We start from the raw sequence: 16,979 nt of genomic DNA on the forward strand, positions 1-16,979 counted from the left end.
ATAGAGATCTGAGAGGAGGAGGATGATGATGAGATACCAAGCTGTGTGTGTGGACAGCGCAGAGAAGAGAGAATGCTGAGAACAGATCCTCTCGTGAGAGGAAGCACCTTATCTGGTTTCACAGTGAGAATCGATTATGTTGGATTTACTGTCACAAAGTTTATGGGTTAGGTACTATCATTTGTCATGGTCATTTGATCATATTGAGTGTAGGTCAGATGTACCTAAAATTGAGAGGGGCACTCGGAGAAAGGAATGTGAATGGGGAGGGATAGAGACAGAGAGAGAGAGAGAGAGAGAGACAGAGGGAATACTAGATATCCAGTTCCTTCCATCCTCTCCTAGACCTGTTCATGACTGTAGTAACAGCACCTGCCAATCTACCAATGTCAGCTTCACAGTAACATTAAACCTGACTCTTTCCCCCATAAATGCAATAATCAACACCTAGTGTGTGCTTTATTAACAGTTCCTTTAAGCTTTAGCATAACCCAGAAAGCCATAAACCCATGTCCCAGTATAAGAGCGGAATGCTGGCCTCTAGCCGTATATGTAGTGTTTAGAGCAGTGGATCCTAACCAGGGGTAGGACCCCTGGGGGTACCTATCCACAGGGGGTACTTAAGAAGACTCATGAGACCATAGACTTCCTGGTAAAAATGCACATGAGGGGGTACTTCAGGGGTACTCCAGACAGTACCACACAGTAAAAATAAAAGTGTTAAGTTAACACCTATAGAGTTGAATTCAACACTGTTTCAGATAACATTTGGTCCAAGTCTACATAGTGTTAAAGTTACTCTACAGGTAGTGTCACATTAATTTGACTCAAAATTGTGTTAAAATTCACACAGGAATGTGTAATAATATATAACATTGGTTTAACATCTATAATTAAGTAAATGTCAAAGTGAAAACTTTGCTATTAGTTGTTGATGTTACTTACATGATTATTTGAGGATGTACAGGAGCAATTGCGTTGACATGCAAGTCGAAATAATGATCATTCCGGCTGGAATGCACTTTTAACCAATCAGCATTCAGGATTAGACCCACCTGTTGTATAATGAATTCCATTAGGACCAGGGGTGCAACTTTCACTGGGGATGGGGGCGACATGACCCCCCCACATTCTGAAATAAAAATGTTGTCCCCCCAGTTTTGTCATTGCATTGTAATACAAAATCCAGCATCAGTGTGCTTTAGGACCATGTGGACGTACCGCCTCAGAGCGGTAGGGTAAGATGTTTGGTGGTTTCAGACAGCTGGATTTAGGACTACGTGGACACCACAGAGCGTCCAGAGGCAGCTGTTGTCTGTGTGCTTTTTGTCAGCGTTGTAAAAGCAAGCGGAGCATAAACTGGCTACTCTTTATTTGAATAATGTAGCTGGCAAGGTAACTGCTGTTTGACTCAAAAGGAAAAATGTATTTATTCCTAGTGCTGAGCTAGTAGTGTAACTGACATGCAACATTAGCTAATGTTTCATCCCCACTCAACTGAAGTTCTGTCTGAAGTTATTTTCTTTAACCTTTATTTAACCAGGCAAGTCAGTTAATTAAGAACAAATTCTTCTTTTCAATGACAGCCTAGGAACAGAACAACAGATTTGTACCTTGTCAGCTAGGGGGTTTGAACTTCAAACCTTCCGGTTACTAGTCGAAAGCTCTAACCACTAGGCTACCCTGCCACCCCAATGAATAGTGAATGAACTAACTTCGGCCTAGCTATCTGTCAGGTAGCAGTATCTAACAGCTGTTGTGCATATGGAAATGTTTTCTAGCTTTTGTTTTGTCTGGTTTCAACAGAAGTAAATTCAACTGGCTAGATTTCGCCAGTTGATGTACCATTAGATCAACTGATCCACTTTAGTATAGCAATGTAACGTTACCAATCTGTCAGTTTCCTTAGCTAATTCCCTACTTTTCACACTGACAGTAATAAACAGCTCTAGAAGCTTCACTGTTATGGTGCACAGTCAGTACACAACACTATTCTCATCATGTCTTAGCAGGATCAGATGGTGACAGGTGTCCCAGCAGGGTCAAACAGCCAGGGAAGACCATTGTACGGAGCTCAGGTGAATTTTACAGTATATTATAACAATCAGTGAATGGATACAAAGTTCCATTTTTCTTTTACCCATTTTTTTCTTTCCCAATTTTGTGGTACCCAATTGGTAGTTACAGTCTTGTCTCATCGCTCATCCAGGCTCTGTCACAGCCGGCCACGACTGGAAGACCCATGGGGCGGCGCACAATTGGCCCAGCGTCGTCCGGGTTAGGGGAGGGTTTGGCCGGCAGGGATGTCCTTGTCCCATCGCGCACTAGCGACTTCTGTTGTGGGCCGGGCGCAGTGCACGCTGACACGGTCGCCAGGTGTACGGTGTCCTCCGACACATTGGTGCGGCTGGCTTCCGGGTTAAGTGGGTAATGTGTCAAGAAGCAGTGCAGCTTGGTTGGGTTCTATTGACTTTATTATTGGATAATATAATGTATAAATGTACACCAAGGTAATTCTTTGTCAGGTGTCATCTGAGCAGTATCAAATGGTGACAGGCGGTTGAAGAGAACTTTGGCAGATGCAACACTTTATTCACTCTGTGTAGCAAACAGTGGACAAGCCAGATGCTTCAAAGATTTTAACTATTTTAAGGCAGTCTGAAAAACCTCTAAAGTTGACCTCTAAACTGTATTAGCGGTTGATAGTGGCTTTTCTTGATGACACAAAATATGTAAAACAAAAATGTGAGGAAGACCTGGGAGAGACTCCTGATGATGGTGATGAATGTATACAGATATGTTAGACTGCCCAGTCATGTTCATATAATCTCAGACAGAAATTGCTGCAGTTTAAGGCCATCCATAGAACATACTATATGCCAGTGAAACTGAATCATGCACTCAGAAATAATTCCTCCCCTGGAAGTGTAAAACACAAAAAGGGACATATTTCAATATGTTACGCTCTTGTGAAGGCTGAATTCTGTCAAAGAGTGTGTTCTTTTTCCGCATGTCTACAGATTCTCCCTTCTTCCTATTTTTGTACATAGCCCCCCCCCCCCGGTTTAGAGGAGCAAAAGTATTGGGACAAATTCACTTGTATGTTTTTTAAGTAGTAAAAAGTGAAGTATTTGGTCCCACATTCATATCAAGCAATGTGTACATCAAGCTTGTGACTCTGCTGTTTGTTTTGGTTGTGTTTCAGATTATTTTGTGACCAATATAAATGCATTTTGGAGTCACTTTTATTGTAAATAAGAATATAATATGTTTCTAAACACTTCATGTGGATGCTACCATGATTAAGGATAATCCTGAATGAATGTGAGAAAGGTACAGACGCACAAATATCATACCCCCAAGACATGTTAACCTCTCACCATTACAATAACAGGTTAGCATTTTTTTGGAGGGTATGATATTTGTGCGTCTATAACTTGCTCACTCATCATTTTCACAATTAATTCAGGATTATCCATAACCATGGTAGCATAAAATGCATGTAGAAGTGTTAAGAAACAATCAAAGTGACTCCAAAATGGTCATATTAGATTGTGTAGAAATGCAGAAAATGAGCTTTAGATGCCAAAAAAATTCTGAGGGAGGACCCCAGACCCCCCGCCAGGTTATGTCCCCTCCACTTTTAAAAGCAAAGTTGCGCCTCTGATTAGAACACACTATGGGAAGATGGGTGAGCTGAGGCTACTGTGTACAGATGAAGGTACAGATGGTAGAACACATATAAACAGCAATAACACTGTAATCGAGTACCGTGCAATAACATACAATGGTATGAATGGGAAAGACACATTTCTATCCGAACAAACAAAATAGACTATTCTGTGTGTGATTGGTTTAGGAAAACAGGACCCCCTAACTGGCCTCCAATTAGGGTTCTGACTGGTGATGTGAACCATGGCTCCTTCCTTTAACTGCTCGTTTCTCAGTCCGCCACACACACATGCACGCACGCAAACACACACACACACTGTGGCTTAACCACAGCACCCTAGGAGATCTCCCACTTCCAGTCCTCCATTACAATATTACACCTAATGACTGTTTCCTGTCTGTCGGGCTCTGTGGGGCTTTCCCCTTAACCTTGACATACTTGTGGCAGAGCGTAGGTCTATGGTTCTGAGTACTAGAGGACCTAGGAAACCAGTGACCTCACCACTTATCACCGTGATTGCTTTTCCATGGAGTCCATTTGTAACAGTTAGGGCATTTAGCCTGCTCTGGGACTTCAAGGACATACAAAGAGAGGGAACAGGGGTGACATTTAGATCATCTCAACGTCATTAGTCAACCCCAAAACCAGAACACAATTCTCTCTCTCTCACTCACTCTCTCTCTCTATAGAATGAGTCTACATATGTTTTTCTGTGGACACAAGCACACCCTAATCACTGTGGCTAATGAAATATCAATCTTCTTTGAACACACACAGTGGCATGTATTCATGGATGCCAAGGGAAGCCAGGCTTCCCCCAAAAATGTACCATCATTTTCCTTCAGTTCGCCAGAGGCTGAATGTATCTCAATGGAGAAGGCATCTGAGCGAGCAGAACAGCGCCCCTCTGTCTCTGTATGTGTAGCCCATCTTTTTAATAACATTTTTAAAAATGTATCCGTTATTTTACCAGGTAAGTTGACTGAGAACACGTTCTCATTCGCAGCAACGACCTGGGGAATAGTTACAGGGGAGAGGAGGGGGATGAATGAGCCAATTGTAAACTGGGGATTATTAGGAGACCTTGATGGTTTGAGGGCCAGATTGGGAATTTAGCCAGGACACCGGGGTTAACTCCCCTACTCTTACGATAAGTGCCATGGGATCTTTAATGACCTCAGAGAGTCATCATTGACCAGACAGCATCTATCTGATGCTGTCTGATCAAAAAGAGTACGATATTGTTGCTGCCTGTAGCATTGAATGCAAGGGAAGCCAGCGAGCATTTGGCCTCCCTTGATAAAAAGTATACAATAATAGCCAATCAGCGTTGAGCTAAACTAAGTGAGCTCAACTTTGAATAGTCTTGATGCATAAAAAAAAAGTGGCAAATGGAAGCCATTTTGGATTTGGCTTCACACCAGTCAAATCGCATCACATCAAGCCAAACGTAATTGACAGAATTTTTTTTGAATTGCTGCATCTCGTTGTGTTGTTGTCCTCAGGTCTTGCTAGCTAAATTTGGACCTTTCTTAAATAAGCCATGGATGGAGATAGGGATTTGGACTTCTGGTTTTAACAAGCTGGCTAATCGTTGCCCATGAATGAAAGGAAGTTAGGCTAGCGAGCATGCATTTTAGCCAGGTATCCCAGAACAACAAGAACTAAAAGCGTGTACTTTATGACAGTTTCGGCATCATGAAAGAGAGGAGGATGGCATTGGCGTTTCTCTACAAGTAGGGTAAGTCAACATGTTTTTTCTACTTACACACACACACACACACACACACACACACACACACACACACACACACACACACACACACACACACACACACACACACACACACACACAGAAATGGAAAGCCACATATTTAGCTTACGTTGATTGGACTAAATTGTTTTTGGAATCTTTTAGACTAAGCATAGGTGACTTAATGATGTTGAAGTTGAAATGGTCCTGGAATAGTGGAGGCAGCTCCTGTTTTCTTTGCGACTGATGGTATAGTGTTCTAAATCAATTGTTGTTTAGTGGTCCGAAAATGACGGAAATATTAACTTCATTGACCATGCTGTAGGTTATGTAACCAGTGGCATAAAGTACTTAAGTAAAAATACTTTAGTAGTTTTTCGGGTATCTGTACTTTACTATTCATGTTTATATTTTTCACAACTTTTACTTCACTACATTCTTTCATGAAAATCATACATTTTCCCTGTCCCCCAAAAGTATTGGCTACATTTTGAATGCTTAGCAGGACAGGAAAAGGGTCCAATTCAAACACTCATAAAGAGAACATCTCTGGTCATCCCTACTGCCTCTGATCTGGCGGACTGACTAAACACACATGCTTCTTTTGTAAATGATGTCTGAGCATTGGAGTGTGCCCCTGGCAATCCGTAAATTAAAAAAATTAATAATAATTGTGCCGACTTAATATAATGAATTTGAAATTATTTATAATTTTACTTTTGATACTTAAGTATATTTTAGCAATTACATTTACTTTTGATACTGAAGTATATTTAAAACCAAACCTTTTTTGACTTTTACTCAAGTAGTATTTTACTGGGTGACTCACTTTTTTTTATAGACATTTTCTATTAAGGTATCTTTATATTTTCTCAAGTATGACAATTGCGTACTTTACCACCACTGCATGTAACTGTTTGTTACATGCAATATGCTCTCCAGTTTTGATGAAACAAAGGTGTGGTTGTCTTCTTACTGTCTCGGCCTTAGGCCTCTATATAACAGTCGCAAGCCATATGAACTAACAGGTTACAGAGCAAACATTGCAATTATCACAACACATAGATGGCTTATCTTTCCTGGCTTGGCTTCCTCAGTGATTTTACCCAAGCACTGCTACTGACAACACACACATGCATGCTTCTCATATGTGGGGTCAGTTTTTTAGAAGGGCCTCTCTCTCTCTCTCGAATATTCTGCCTGAGTGGACTTTTGTTTTGTTCCTTTAAATTCTGCTAGACTTCCAAAAGCTGCCAGAGAGAATTATCAGAATGCATGTTCACTGAAGAACCATTCCATTGTGCGCAGTCATAGGAGAAGAAAATCATTATTGGAAAGGGGTGTGAGTATTTAGTGCATGGACAGAGGGAAAGTGATAATTGATTCACATATTGTGTCATCAGGGTTGGGGCGCACGCATACACGCACTCACACACACATTTACCATTGGCATTTTTCCCGCATATCAGATGCTCGTAGTTCTGCATCACTCCCCACAACTCCGCGTCGTCATTGACGACCCCGTCCAGGACCTCAATATTTACCAGGCAACAGGTGCCCCTGCGCTCTCTCTCCCGCTCCTCTGCCATCATCAACACCCGCACGACCACTTCCTTCACAAGGCTCTCCACGCACGCGGCCAGGCAAATGGCTGCGTGCTCATGCACGCGTACTGACACACGCGTATCCACCATCCACCTGTAGAACCGTCCCACCGGGAGGCTGAGCCCGCAGCGCGAGGACTTGCCCCGTTGACGCAGTGTCTCGCCCGAGCTCATGCTGTACAGAGAAATGGCCCTCACCGTGCCAGCCACGCACCGCTCAGCCAGCCCCCAGCTCAGCACCAGCCGAATGGCGCTCTGCACCTCGAAGCGCGTGCATCGCCGGTGCAGCTCACTCAGTCTCTGAGCCTCCCGGGAGATCCGAACCAGAGCCCTCTGCAAGAGCAGCGAGAGACGGCTGACTGCGTCACCGGAGAAAGCCATCTCCTCACCTGCTACTTTACGCAGGACTTCAGCAATCTCCTGGTCGGTCCAGGGGACCTCTTCCAGCGTCGGCAGACGAGGACACTTGGAGAGTATGTCCTCTGGATCCTCAGGCAGCACCGTGTTGACTGTGTCCCAGCTGGCGTTCCTACTGCTCAGAGAGCTGATCTGGTTCCACCAGGTCCCCCGGTGTGGGTGGGTGTGGGAGTGCCGGGACCTGGACGAGGAGAGGCTGAGGGACTTGCAGGAGTCCCCAGCTCCGTAGCCCGAGTCCAGACTCAGATCTTCCAGGGTTTTCGTCATCTTGGGAGTGAAGGTCCCTGACATTATTGTCGCTTTCTTGAGACGTGCTTCTTTTCTGAGAGATTCGAAGGTCACTTTTACGCACTGCAAGAAATACACCCTGTGAACGTTTCCACTCCAAGTATAGATATATGGATTAAGGTAGTTAAATGACTGGAGATAAGTCTATTCAATCACTTCTCAAGTAGTTTCGATGTTTGTCCATGGACGCAGTCTCGCCTGCTGCCAGTCGCAGCTCCACAGGCACATGCACTGCTCTGCTGGTTCTGTTAAAATGTTACCATTAAACGTTAGAGGAGTGAGACCAATGAGAGTTACCCTTTGCGCGCGCCAATCGGCTTTGAGAGCCCTTTGAACCAATTTAGGTCAGAACCAATCAGATAAATGAAACCTATGCAAACCAGGAGTGGTATCCTGTTACAATAACAGTATACAGATACAGATCTACAGCGCCATCGTGTGGAAATGATGAAACAGTGCACTAATTCTTAGGGAACGGAGTTTTTCCTGATCAGTTGACCTGTCCTGACCAGGAAAAACCCTAGACCCTAGTTATAGCGAAGAACAAGGTATTTCAGTAGGGCCTGGAGTCCTGACCAGAGAAAACTAGTCTTAAAATATGTGTTAATTCTCTTCTACTAAAAAAAGAGGTTCTCAACCAGGGGTACTAGGGCTCCTAAATCCACATTGGATACTTGAGACTCATGAGACCATAGACTTCCTGCTAAAATACACATGAGGGGGTACTTCAGGGGTTCTCCTGGCAGAGCAAAATTCAATTGGTGGTACAGTAACTGAAAAAGTTTGGGAACCACTGTAATATAAAATACTCCAGAATACTTTCTCATGTAGGTTGATTTGAAAATAATACTCAACACAGATGTAACATTTTGCGTACAAAGAAAGAAAGAAACAATCGAAATTTAGAAAACATGTATTTGACAAATCATTATTGAACAGTCTCAGGGGTTCATTGCATAGATTATACACTAATCATAACCACATCTGTTTTGCTTTGACTGTCAAAAACCTTACAACTAAGGCATATCAATGTACAAACATGAATGTAGAATTCACACAAAACCTTTCTTCCTTAGCCTGTTTTCCTGTGGATAAATAGCAAAGTGCAAAACATTACCGTTGGAATTGCTGTAGACCTAGACAGCTTAGTCTATAAATAACCTTTTCAATTTCTTTAAAGGTAAATAAATAATGGGCTTCTAACAACAAGTTTATGAGTGATGATTATAATATTTTAGCTTATGATGAATTGAGGGAACCTAAGTAAACTTTGTATTCATTTAACCAACCAACATCTGCCAGTGGACAAATGAAACACTATTACGCAAAATGTCCACTAGATGTCAGCAAAGTAAGTAAATCACGTGGCGCTAAAGTACAATATACCACTAACAATTTGGAAAAAATGTTAAGGGCTACTTCAACATCATAAGTAGGCTATTTACTACTACAGAATCTCTACAGTCAGTATTTAGAACTTCAGTGTGTTTATTCTACAACACAATGACTACAAAATATCTACATATTGCTTTTCTTACAAATACAAATGACCAATAAGCTTTATAATACATTACAGCAAAGATCCAATAATCTTAAAATACATTTTTGATAGATCAATGATAACAGAAAATATGTTTTCATTTTAAGCTTAAAAATTCCAAGTATAGAAAATGAGATTTAAATATGAATTATTCTTGCTAGATGACAAATCTAAGCCCAAAGTCACATACAGTTGAAGTCAGAAGTTTACATACACCTTAGCCAAATACATTTAAACTCAGTTTTTCACAATTCCTGAAATGTAAAAATTCCCTGTCTTAGGTCAGTTAGGATCACCACTTTATTTTAAGAATGTGAAATGTCAGAATAATAGTAGAGAGAATGATTTATTTCAGCTTTTATTTCTTTCATCACATCCCCAGTGGGTCAGAAATCTACATACACTCAAATAGTATTTGGTAGCTTTGGCTTTAAATTGTTTATTAACTTGGGTCAAACGTTTATGGTAGCCTTCCACAAACTTCCCACAACAAGTTGGGTGAATGTTGGCCCATTCCTCTTGACAGAGCTGGTGTAACAGTCAGGTTTGTAGGCCTCCTTGCTCACACATGCCTTTTCAGTTCTGCCCACAGCTTTTTTATGGGATTGAGGTCAGGGCTTTGTGATGGCCACTCCAATACCTTGACTTTGTTGTCCTTAAGCCATTTTGCCACACCTTTGGAAGTATGCTTGGGGTTTTGTCCATTGGGAAGACCCACTTGCAACCAAGCTTTAACTTCCTGACTGATGTCTTGAGATGTTGCTTCAATATATCCACATAATTTGCCTTCCTCATAATGCCATATATTTTGTGAAGTGCACCAGTCCTTCCTGCAGCAAAGCACCCCCACAACATGATGCTGTCACCCCTGTGCTTCACGGTTTGGATGGTGTTCTCCAGCTTGTAAGCATCCCCCCTTTTCCTCCTAACATAACGATGGTCATTATGGCCAAACAGTATTTTTGTTTCATCAGACCAGAGGCCATTTCTACAAAAAGTATGATCTTTGTCCCCATGTGCAGTTGCAAACCGTAATCTGGCTTTTTTTTATGGCGGTTTTGGAGCAGTGGCTTCAGGTTGTCGATTTCTGTGGATATAGATGCTTTTGTACCTGTTTCTGCCAGCATCTTCACAAGGTCCTTTGCTGTTGTTCTGGGATTGTACTTTTCGCACAAAAGTACGTTCACCTCTAGGAGACAGAACGCGTTTCCTTCCTGAGCGGTGTGACGGCTGCGTGGTCTCATGGTGTTTATACTTGCGTACTATTGTTTGTACAGATGAACGCGGTATCTTCAGGCATTTGGAAATTGATCCCAAGGATGAACCAGACTTGTGGAGGTCTACAATTTTTTTTCTGAGGTCTTGGCAGTTTACTTTTATTTTCCCATGATGTCAAGCAAAGAGGCACTGAGTTTGAAGGTAGGCCTTGAAATACATCCACAGGTACACCTCCTGTCAATTAGCCTATCAGAAGCTTCTAAAGCCATGACATCCTTTTCTGGAATTTTCCAAGCTGTTTAAAGGCACAGTCAACTTAGTGTATGTAAACTTCTGACCCACTGGAATTGTGATACAGTGAATTATAATTGAAATAATCTGTCTGTAAACAATTGTTTACATGCACAAAGTAGATGTCCTAACCGACTTGCCAAAACTATAGTTTGTTAACAAGACATTTGTGGGGTGGTTGAAAAACGAGTTTCCATGACTTCAACCTAAGTGTATGTAAACTTCCAACTTCATCTGTACAGTAGAACCAATTGCCTTCGCCTATGCTTGTTTAGTTTTTTTTGTGGATGACCAGTACAAAATCCATCTATACTAGGCCTTCGCCTAAAATATTGGGTATTTGGCCACAAGTGACCTCAAATGATGGACTAAGAGATGAGGCCCCTTGCTGCCTTCTGAAGTTCTGAACCCCTGGTATAATAACGCTAGAATGGGACTCTATCCTGTCGCAGATTTGGACAACTCACCATCTAAAAGGTCATTTCAGACTGAGCCTTTGCTCTAGAAACGAAGATACACTAAATGGCCAAAAGTATGTGGACACCCCTTTAACTTAGTGGATTTGGCTATATCAGACACCAGTTGCTGACAGGTATATAAATTCGAGCACACAGCCATGCAATCTCCATAGCCAAACATTGGCAGTAGAATGGCCCGTATTGAAGAGCTCAGTGACTTTCAACGTGGCACCGTCATAGGATGCCAACTTTCCAACAAGTCAGTTTGTCAAATTTCTGCCCTGCTAGAGCTGTCTTGGTCAACTGTAAGTGCTGTTATTGTGAAGTGGAAACGTCTAGGAGCAACAACGGCTCAGCTGCGAAGTGGTAGGCCACACATTCACACAGAACAGGACGGCCAAGTGCTGAAGTGTGTAGCGCATTTGTCCTCGTTTGCAACACTCACTACCGAGTTCCAAAATGCCTCTGGAAGCAACGTCAGCACAATAACTGTTCGTGGGGAGTTCATGAAATGGGTTTCCACGGCCCAGCATCGGCACACAACCCTAAAATCACCATGCGCAATGCCGAGCGTCAGTTGGAGTGGTGTAAAACTCGCCGCCATTGGACTCTGTAGCAGTGGAGTGATGAATCACGCTTCACCATCTGGTAATCCGACAGACGAATCTGGTTTTGGCGGATGCCAGGAGAACGCTTCCTGCCCAAATGCATAGTGCCAACTGTAAAGTTTGATGGAGGAGGAATAATGGTCTGGGGCCTTCCCAGAAGGAAAGCCTTCCCAGAAGAGTGGAGGCAAAGGGGGGACCAACTCCATATTAATGCTCATGATTTTGGAATGAGATGTTCGACAAGCAGGTGTCCACATACAAAAATAAAACTATACTAAAATAAGACTATACTAACAAATATTTTACAAAGGCTCTCTAAGCAAACATAATGTCCATTGTTAGAATATTACAAAACTAATAAAATGAAGTAAGCTGTAATGCTTTCACTATGATGGGAGAGAATGTGGCACTGTCCTTGGCACTCCACTATGGCAGCTTCTCCTACAACATAACACTATGTTTCTGCAATGTCAGTCTTGTAGACAACAGGGGGTGACTTAGAATGCATTGCAATGCTCTAGAATCAAACTGGCCATTCTGGGTCTCCTGGCTCTCCTTTTTCTCCTGTCTGGGCCCTGTGTTTAGGCAGAGCCATGGCCTGCTCCAGAAGCCTGGCCAGGTACCCATCCTCCACCCTCTCCCCCACTGAATGGCTCTCACTCTGGGCCAGGCCCGTAGGCCGCTGGGAAGCCTGGGCTAAGGGTGCTGACTGAGTCCGGGGGACACTGCAGGGTGGCTGGGGAGGGCTAAGGGATGAAGGGGCAACTGGGGCAGTCAGGGTCGACTCCTCCATGGGGCTTTGTGGAGGTGTGTTTGTACCCTGTTGAACTACGACCTGTGTCTCTGGTAAAGCCACTGGACCAGAGGAGCTCTCAACATTTTTTTCTTTGTGGAGTACCATAAGAATGGCAGGTTGTCCCATAACATTGGGCTCATTACCCCCTGGTGGCTCATAAGGTGGTGGCCCAGCCCCAGCCTGGGGAGGCCCATCGGGGGTAACTTGAGCCTGGATGGTGTGGATGAGAATGGGGTCTGGAGATGGAAGAGATACTTCCTCCTCATCCTCTTCCTCCATGTTGAGAGCTTCCTTGTCCTTCCTGTCCTCCTTGGAAGGGCTGTCGTCTTGGGAGATGATGTCTGGCTGGTAGGTGATGATGTGGAGACCCAGACCCCCTGCTCCTGGTCGTTTGGATCCCTGGTCAGGGGAGACTCCCCTGGGGGGCTTGAGAGGGGTGAGCAGAACAGGTAGCTCCAAACCCAGGGCCTTCTGTGGCAGCTCATCTGGCTTGGCTAGAAATAAAACACAGGAACATTAAAACTGAGGTAAATATAGGAACCATGCTTTGCTTTACAGTTCTGTTTCAGTTGTTAAGTAGGTGTTTACCTGTTTTATGCTTAAATATTAAATTGTAATTATGGGTACCCTCTTTCAAAAATACCCCACAACTACCTAACCAGTATCAAATGGTCATTATATGACCTAATGTCTCTCCACAAGGGGGACCTCATTGAAAAGCCCTCATGAGATGTTAGGTCTCTGCATTTTCTACAGACTTATCCTTGTCAAACAGTACATAAATCAGCTAAGCAGTGTGTTACCTGGGGGTGGAAGGTCCAGCTTCATCTTGCGTAGTTCCACCATGGAGGCCTGCAGCTGATCGATGATGATATCATCGCTGTTGAGGAAAGACAGGGCGATCTTCTCCTGAAGAAACTCTCTCAGGTCCTCCAGATTCATCTTCAGGAGACGTTCTGTTGACACACAGATACAGCAAACAGGAAAGAAGTCAACATCATTGACATTATTACCCAAATGGTGAACATCTAGTCAAATGGCTACCCACACTACTCACATCATGTTGCACCCCCCCACACCACTGCCACTCTCTGTTGTCATCTGTGCATAGTCACTTTAATTAACTCTACCTACATACTCCCTCAACTGACCGGTGCCCCCGCACATTGACTCCGTACCGGCACCCCCCTGTATATATTGTTATTTTTTACAGCTCCTCTTTAATTACTTGTTACTTTTATCCGTATTTTTTAAAACTGCACTGTCAGTTAGGGGCTCGTAAGTAAGCTTTTCACTGTAAGGTGAAAATACTGTTGTATTCGGCACATGTGACTAATACAAATTGATTTGAACTGCTCTAACACAGACAACACACAGGACAGGAGTCAAATATGCATAGCTGAGAGCAATATTGTATAGGCAAAAGGTTACGTAATGAGTAGCTAATAGGCTAAAGTACCTAAAAGGCTACTTGTCAAAGGTAGATGCACTCCTTACTCTTAAATATTCTAAGGATTGTGTAGGACATGGCAGTAAGAAGTTTCTCTCCTTCCAGAATGTAGATGTCCCACAAGCGTAGAGTCAGGGTGAACGGGGTCTATGAGGAGAAGGAAAAAAGATCTCTGACTTCCAAGAAAAATGATTTCCCATTCACAAAGTGGTAAAAGTGTTCTTAAAATCAGTGGTGTCCAAAAAGACCACAATATCATAAGTCATGAGTTCACATACTGTACATTAATAAGATTGTTTTGCTATCTGTAAGCGTAGGCTTATCATCCCCCAAATTACAATTATCGATCCATGACATAATCATTGATTACTAGGCAAATTCGTTGTTTGTCTTCATCTTACTCTTTCTCTCCCTCTCTCCCTGCCTCCAGTCCATTGGTAGTGAGGGGGGCTTGGTGGCGCCCCGCCTAAAACACAGCCCCATCTCTGTGGTGGGCCCCAGCGGTACTGAGAAGCGCTGACAGCAGCATGTCTCTCTCCAAACCACCAAAGCCACAGGATTGTGTGTATGAACAGAGTCGAGTACACACACAGTAGTTATTAATCCTTGTGATTATGCTTATGTTATGTTTCCTTTATACATCAACAACGCTAATAAATGCCGAAATAAGTTCTCTCTTATAAGTTCATCCTGCTTAGAGTTGTGAAATGAATGAACATCTATGAATACAATTGCAATTCTGCTATTTTAAGTTATTATTGTCAGTTGAATATGAGGCTCGGAGGATCAATTCTTTGACTACTTTCTCCTCTGCTAAAAGTTACAATATGTGACACGTTTCAGGAAACTAGGGGTATGTCGCGGGTCACTACTTCGCAGGAGAGCCGTTTGAACGTAAACTTTAAAAAACAATCTAAAAGCGTTTTTGTTGTTGTTGCAGAAATGCCTTCTCAATCATGTGAACTTTTATGTGCCTTAATAACAAACTTGTATTCCATCTGTAAATACGAATACACATTTTAAAAATACAAGCCTAGTTGGTTTAGCCACAGAAAAAGAGAGCAACCTTCCCACTAGCCATGATTGGCTGAGATAATGAGTGGGCTGGATATACCCGAGAGATGAGTTTGGATTGGTCTGCCATAGAGTACGCTTCTATCTATTTGAGCTGGTCAGTATGTCTAAGTAATCCTGTCTAACGCAACTTTTGTTTTTATGTATCACGTAGTAAAACTGCATAAGTGATGCTCTCCACTTTCTGGAGGACCGAGTTTTGAAATAAGTGGAATTTGAGTATGATAGCTAAGGAGATGGAGAAAAACACCTGTCTTCGTATTACATCTTCAAACTAAGGGTAACCATGGCATCTGACAGGAGACGTGTCCCATCCATGAATGATGTAAAATAGTCTAGCTAGCTACATTCTCAGATATTGGTTAGCTACCTGCAGATTCATGCAGGGTAGTAACGTCATGAGTTGGGATTATGGTTCATTGTTTAGCTAGCTAGCTAGCAACATGTCTGAACAAAAGACTTCTCTATGCAAGTATCCATTTCAATAGAATGTCACTGTGACAACTGTTGGTTAGCTACTGGCAGATTCATGCAGGGTAATAATGTCATGAGATGTGATTATGGTTAATTGTTTAGCTAGCTACAGGTCTTAACAATGTCATGCATGGTAGTTACATGTCTTAACAAAAGACTCCACTATGCAAGTATCCATTTCAAAAGAATGTCAGTGCGACAACTGTTGATAGACGTTGGCTAGCTACCTTCAGATTTATGCAGGGTAGAAATGTCATGAGTTGGAATTATGGTTCATTATTTAGCTAGCTACTTGTCTTAACAAAAGACTCCTCTATGTAAGTATCCATTTCAATAGAATGTCACTGCGACAACTGTTGTTTAGCTACCTGCAGATTCATGCAGTGTAATAACGTCATGAGTTGTGATTGTGGTTAATTGTTTAGCTAGCTAGCTACATGTCTTAACAAAAGATTCCACTATGCAAGTAACCATTTCGGGTGTGTTCGTAAATTCAGTCTGGCCATCTACTTCTGATTTCCGAGCCCTCTCGTCTGAATGTGCCAGAGCGCAGAATAACTGATGAATTTACGTACGCTCAACACCCGTTGAATATGGCCGGTGTCAGTAAATGTCGGCAAAAAAGCGTAATTCAATTGTTGCCAGCAGCACAGCTACAGTCACCAACGCTCTGGATGACATGAAAACAGGGTCAAAAAATGGTCAGAGTTTGGGTGAGGGCTAAAGTTTAAGAGGGTGTGAATGATGCTGAATGGGTGTAGTCAAAGAAGAGCTGTCCAGCAGGTACCAAAACATTCAAAGGACAGTTTCTCAAAAGTGAGGTTACAAGTAAAAAAAACTTTCAAACCAAATTACTTTCCCATTGTTCCTCAAATGCAGTGTATGATAAACCATTTTGTAGCTCTGAGTCTCTGCTTTTATCCAATGTAAAAAAACACAATTGCAAATTTTGCGACATAAGACCGAATCAAGGTGGTCGGTCACATATGGCAATCGTTGGTCAGCAACCCCAGATCCCAGATTGTACCTTTAAGGAGAGGAGTTCTTGTTTCTCACGGGTCAATAAAAATGAATAATTATTTAAATCAGCTAAAAATGGCACCGGTCCTTTAAAACACACTTTCTCTCACCCTGTCAATGAAACACTGCAGGAACCATTTAGTGCTGTAGATCCCACAGGACATCTGTTCCCTGTCCTAGAGAGACAGAGGGAGAGAGGGATGGAGGGAGAGAGAAAAAGAGAGATGGGATGGAAAGAGAAAAAAAGAGGGAGAAAGAGAGGGAAGGGTAGAAAGAAAGATGGACAGTTCTACACAGTAACACACATTTCAATGT

General features: G+C 42.6%; 2 protein-coding genes across 3 annotated transcripts in view; both read right to left on the bottom strand.

Moving 5' to 3' along the window:
- LOC112248966 (ankyrin repeat and BTB/POZ domain-containing protein 2) overlaps positions 1 to 7,977 on the bottom strand; it is a 28,231-nt gene extending 20,254 nt beyond the window's left edge. The window contains exon 1 of the mRNA XM_024418453.2: positions 6,871 to 7,977. Within this exon, the coding sequence (XP_024274221.1) occupies positions 6,871 to 7,738 (868 nt within the window). The 5' untranslated portion in view covers positions 7,739 to 7,977. The remainder of the gene's footprint in view (positions 1 to 6,870) is intronic.
- Positions 7,978 to 12,007: 4,030 nt separating this feature from the next.
- The window catches only part of si:ch211-288d18.1 (USP6 N-terminal-like protein), a 43,475-nt gene continuing 38,503 nt past the window's right edge, over positions 12,008 to 16,979 (bottom strand). For both annotated transcript variants that reach the window (XM_024418454.2, XM_024418455.2), the window contains 4 exons: positions 16,775 to 16,840; positions 14,144 to 14,243; positions 13,450 to 13,602; positions 12,008 to 13,140 (listed from right to left, as the gene is read on the bottom strand). In XM_024418454.2, the coding sequence (XP_024274222.1) occupies positions 12,374 to 13,140; positions 13,450 to 13,602; positions 14,144 to 14,243; positions 16,775 to 16,840 (1,086 nt within the window). In that variant the 3' untranslated portion in view covers positions 12,008 to 12,373. The remainder of the gene's footprint in view (positions 13,141 to 13,449; positions 13,603 to 14,143; positions 14,244 to 16,774; positions 16,841 to 16,979) is intronic.

This window comes from Oncorhynchus tshawytscha, linkage group LG04 (assembly GCF_018296145.1).
Source record: "Oncorhynchus tshawytscha isolate Ot180627B linkage group LG04, Otsh_v2.0, whole genome shotgun sequence".
Taxonomy (NCBI): domain Eukaryota; kingdom Metazoa; phylum Chordata; class Actinopteri; order Salmoniformes; family Salmonidae; genus Oncorhynchus; species Oncorhynchus tshawytscha.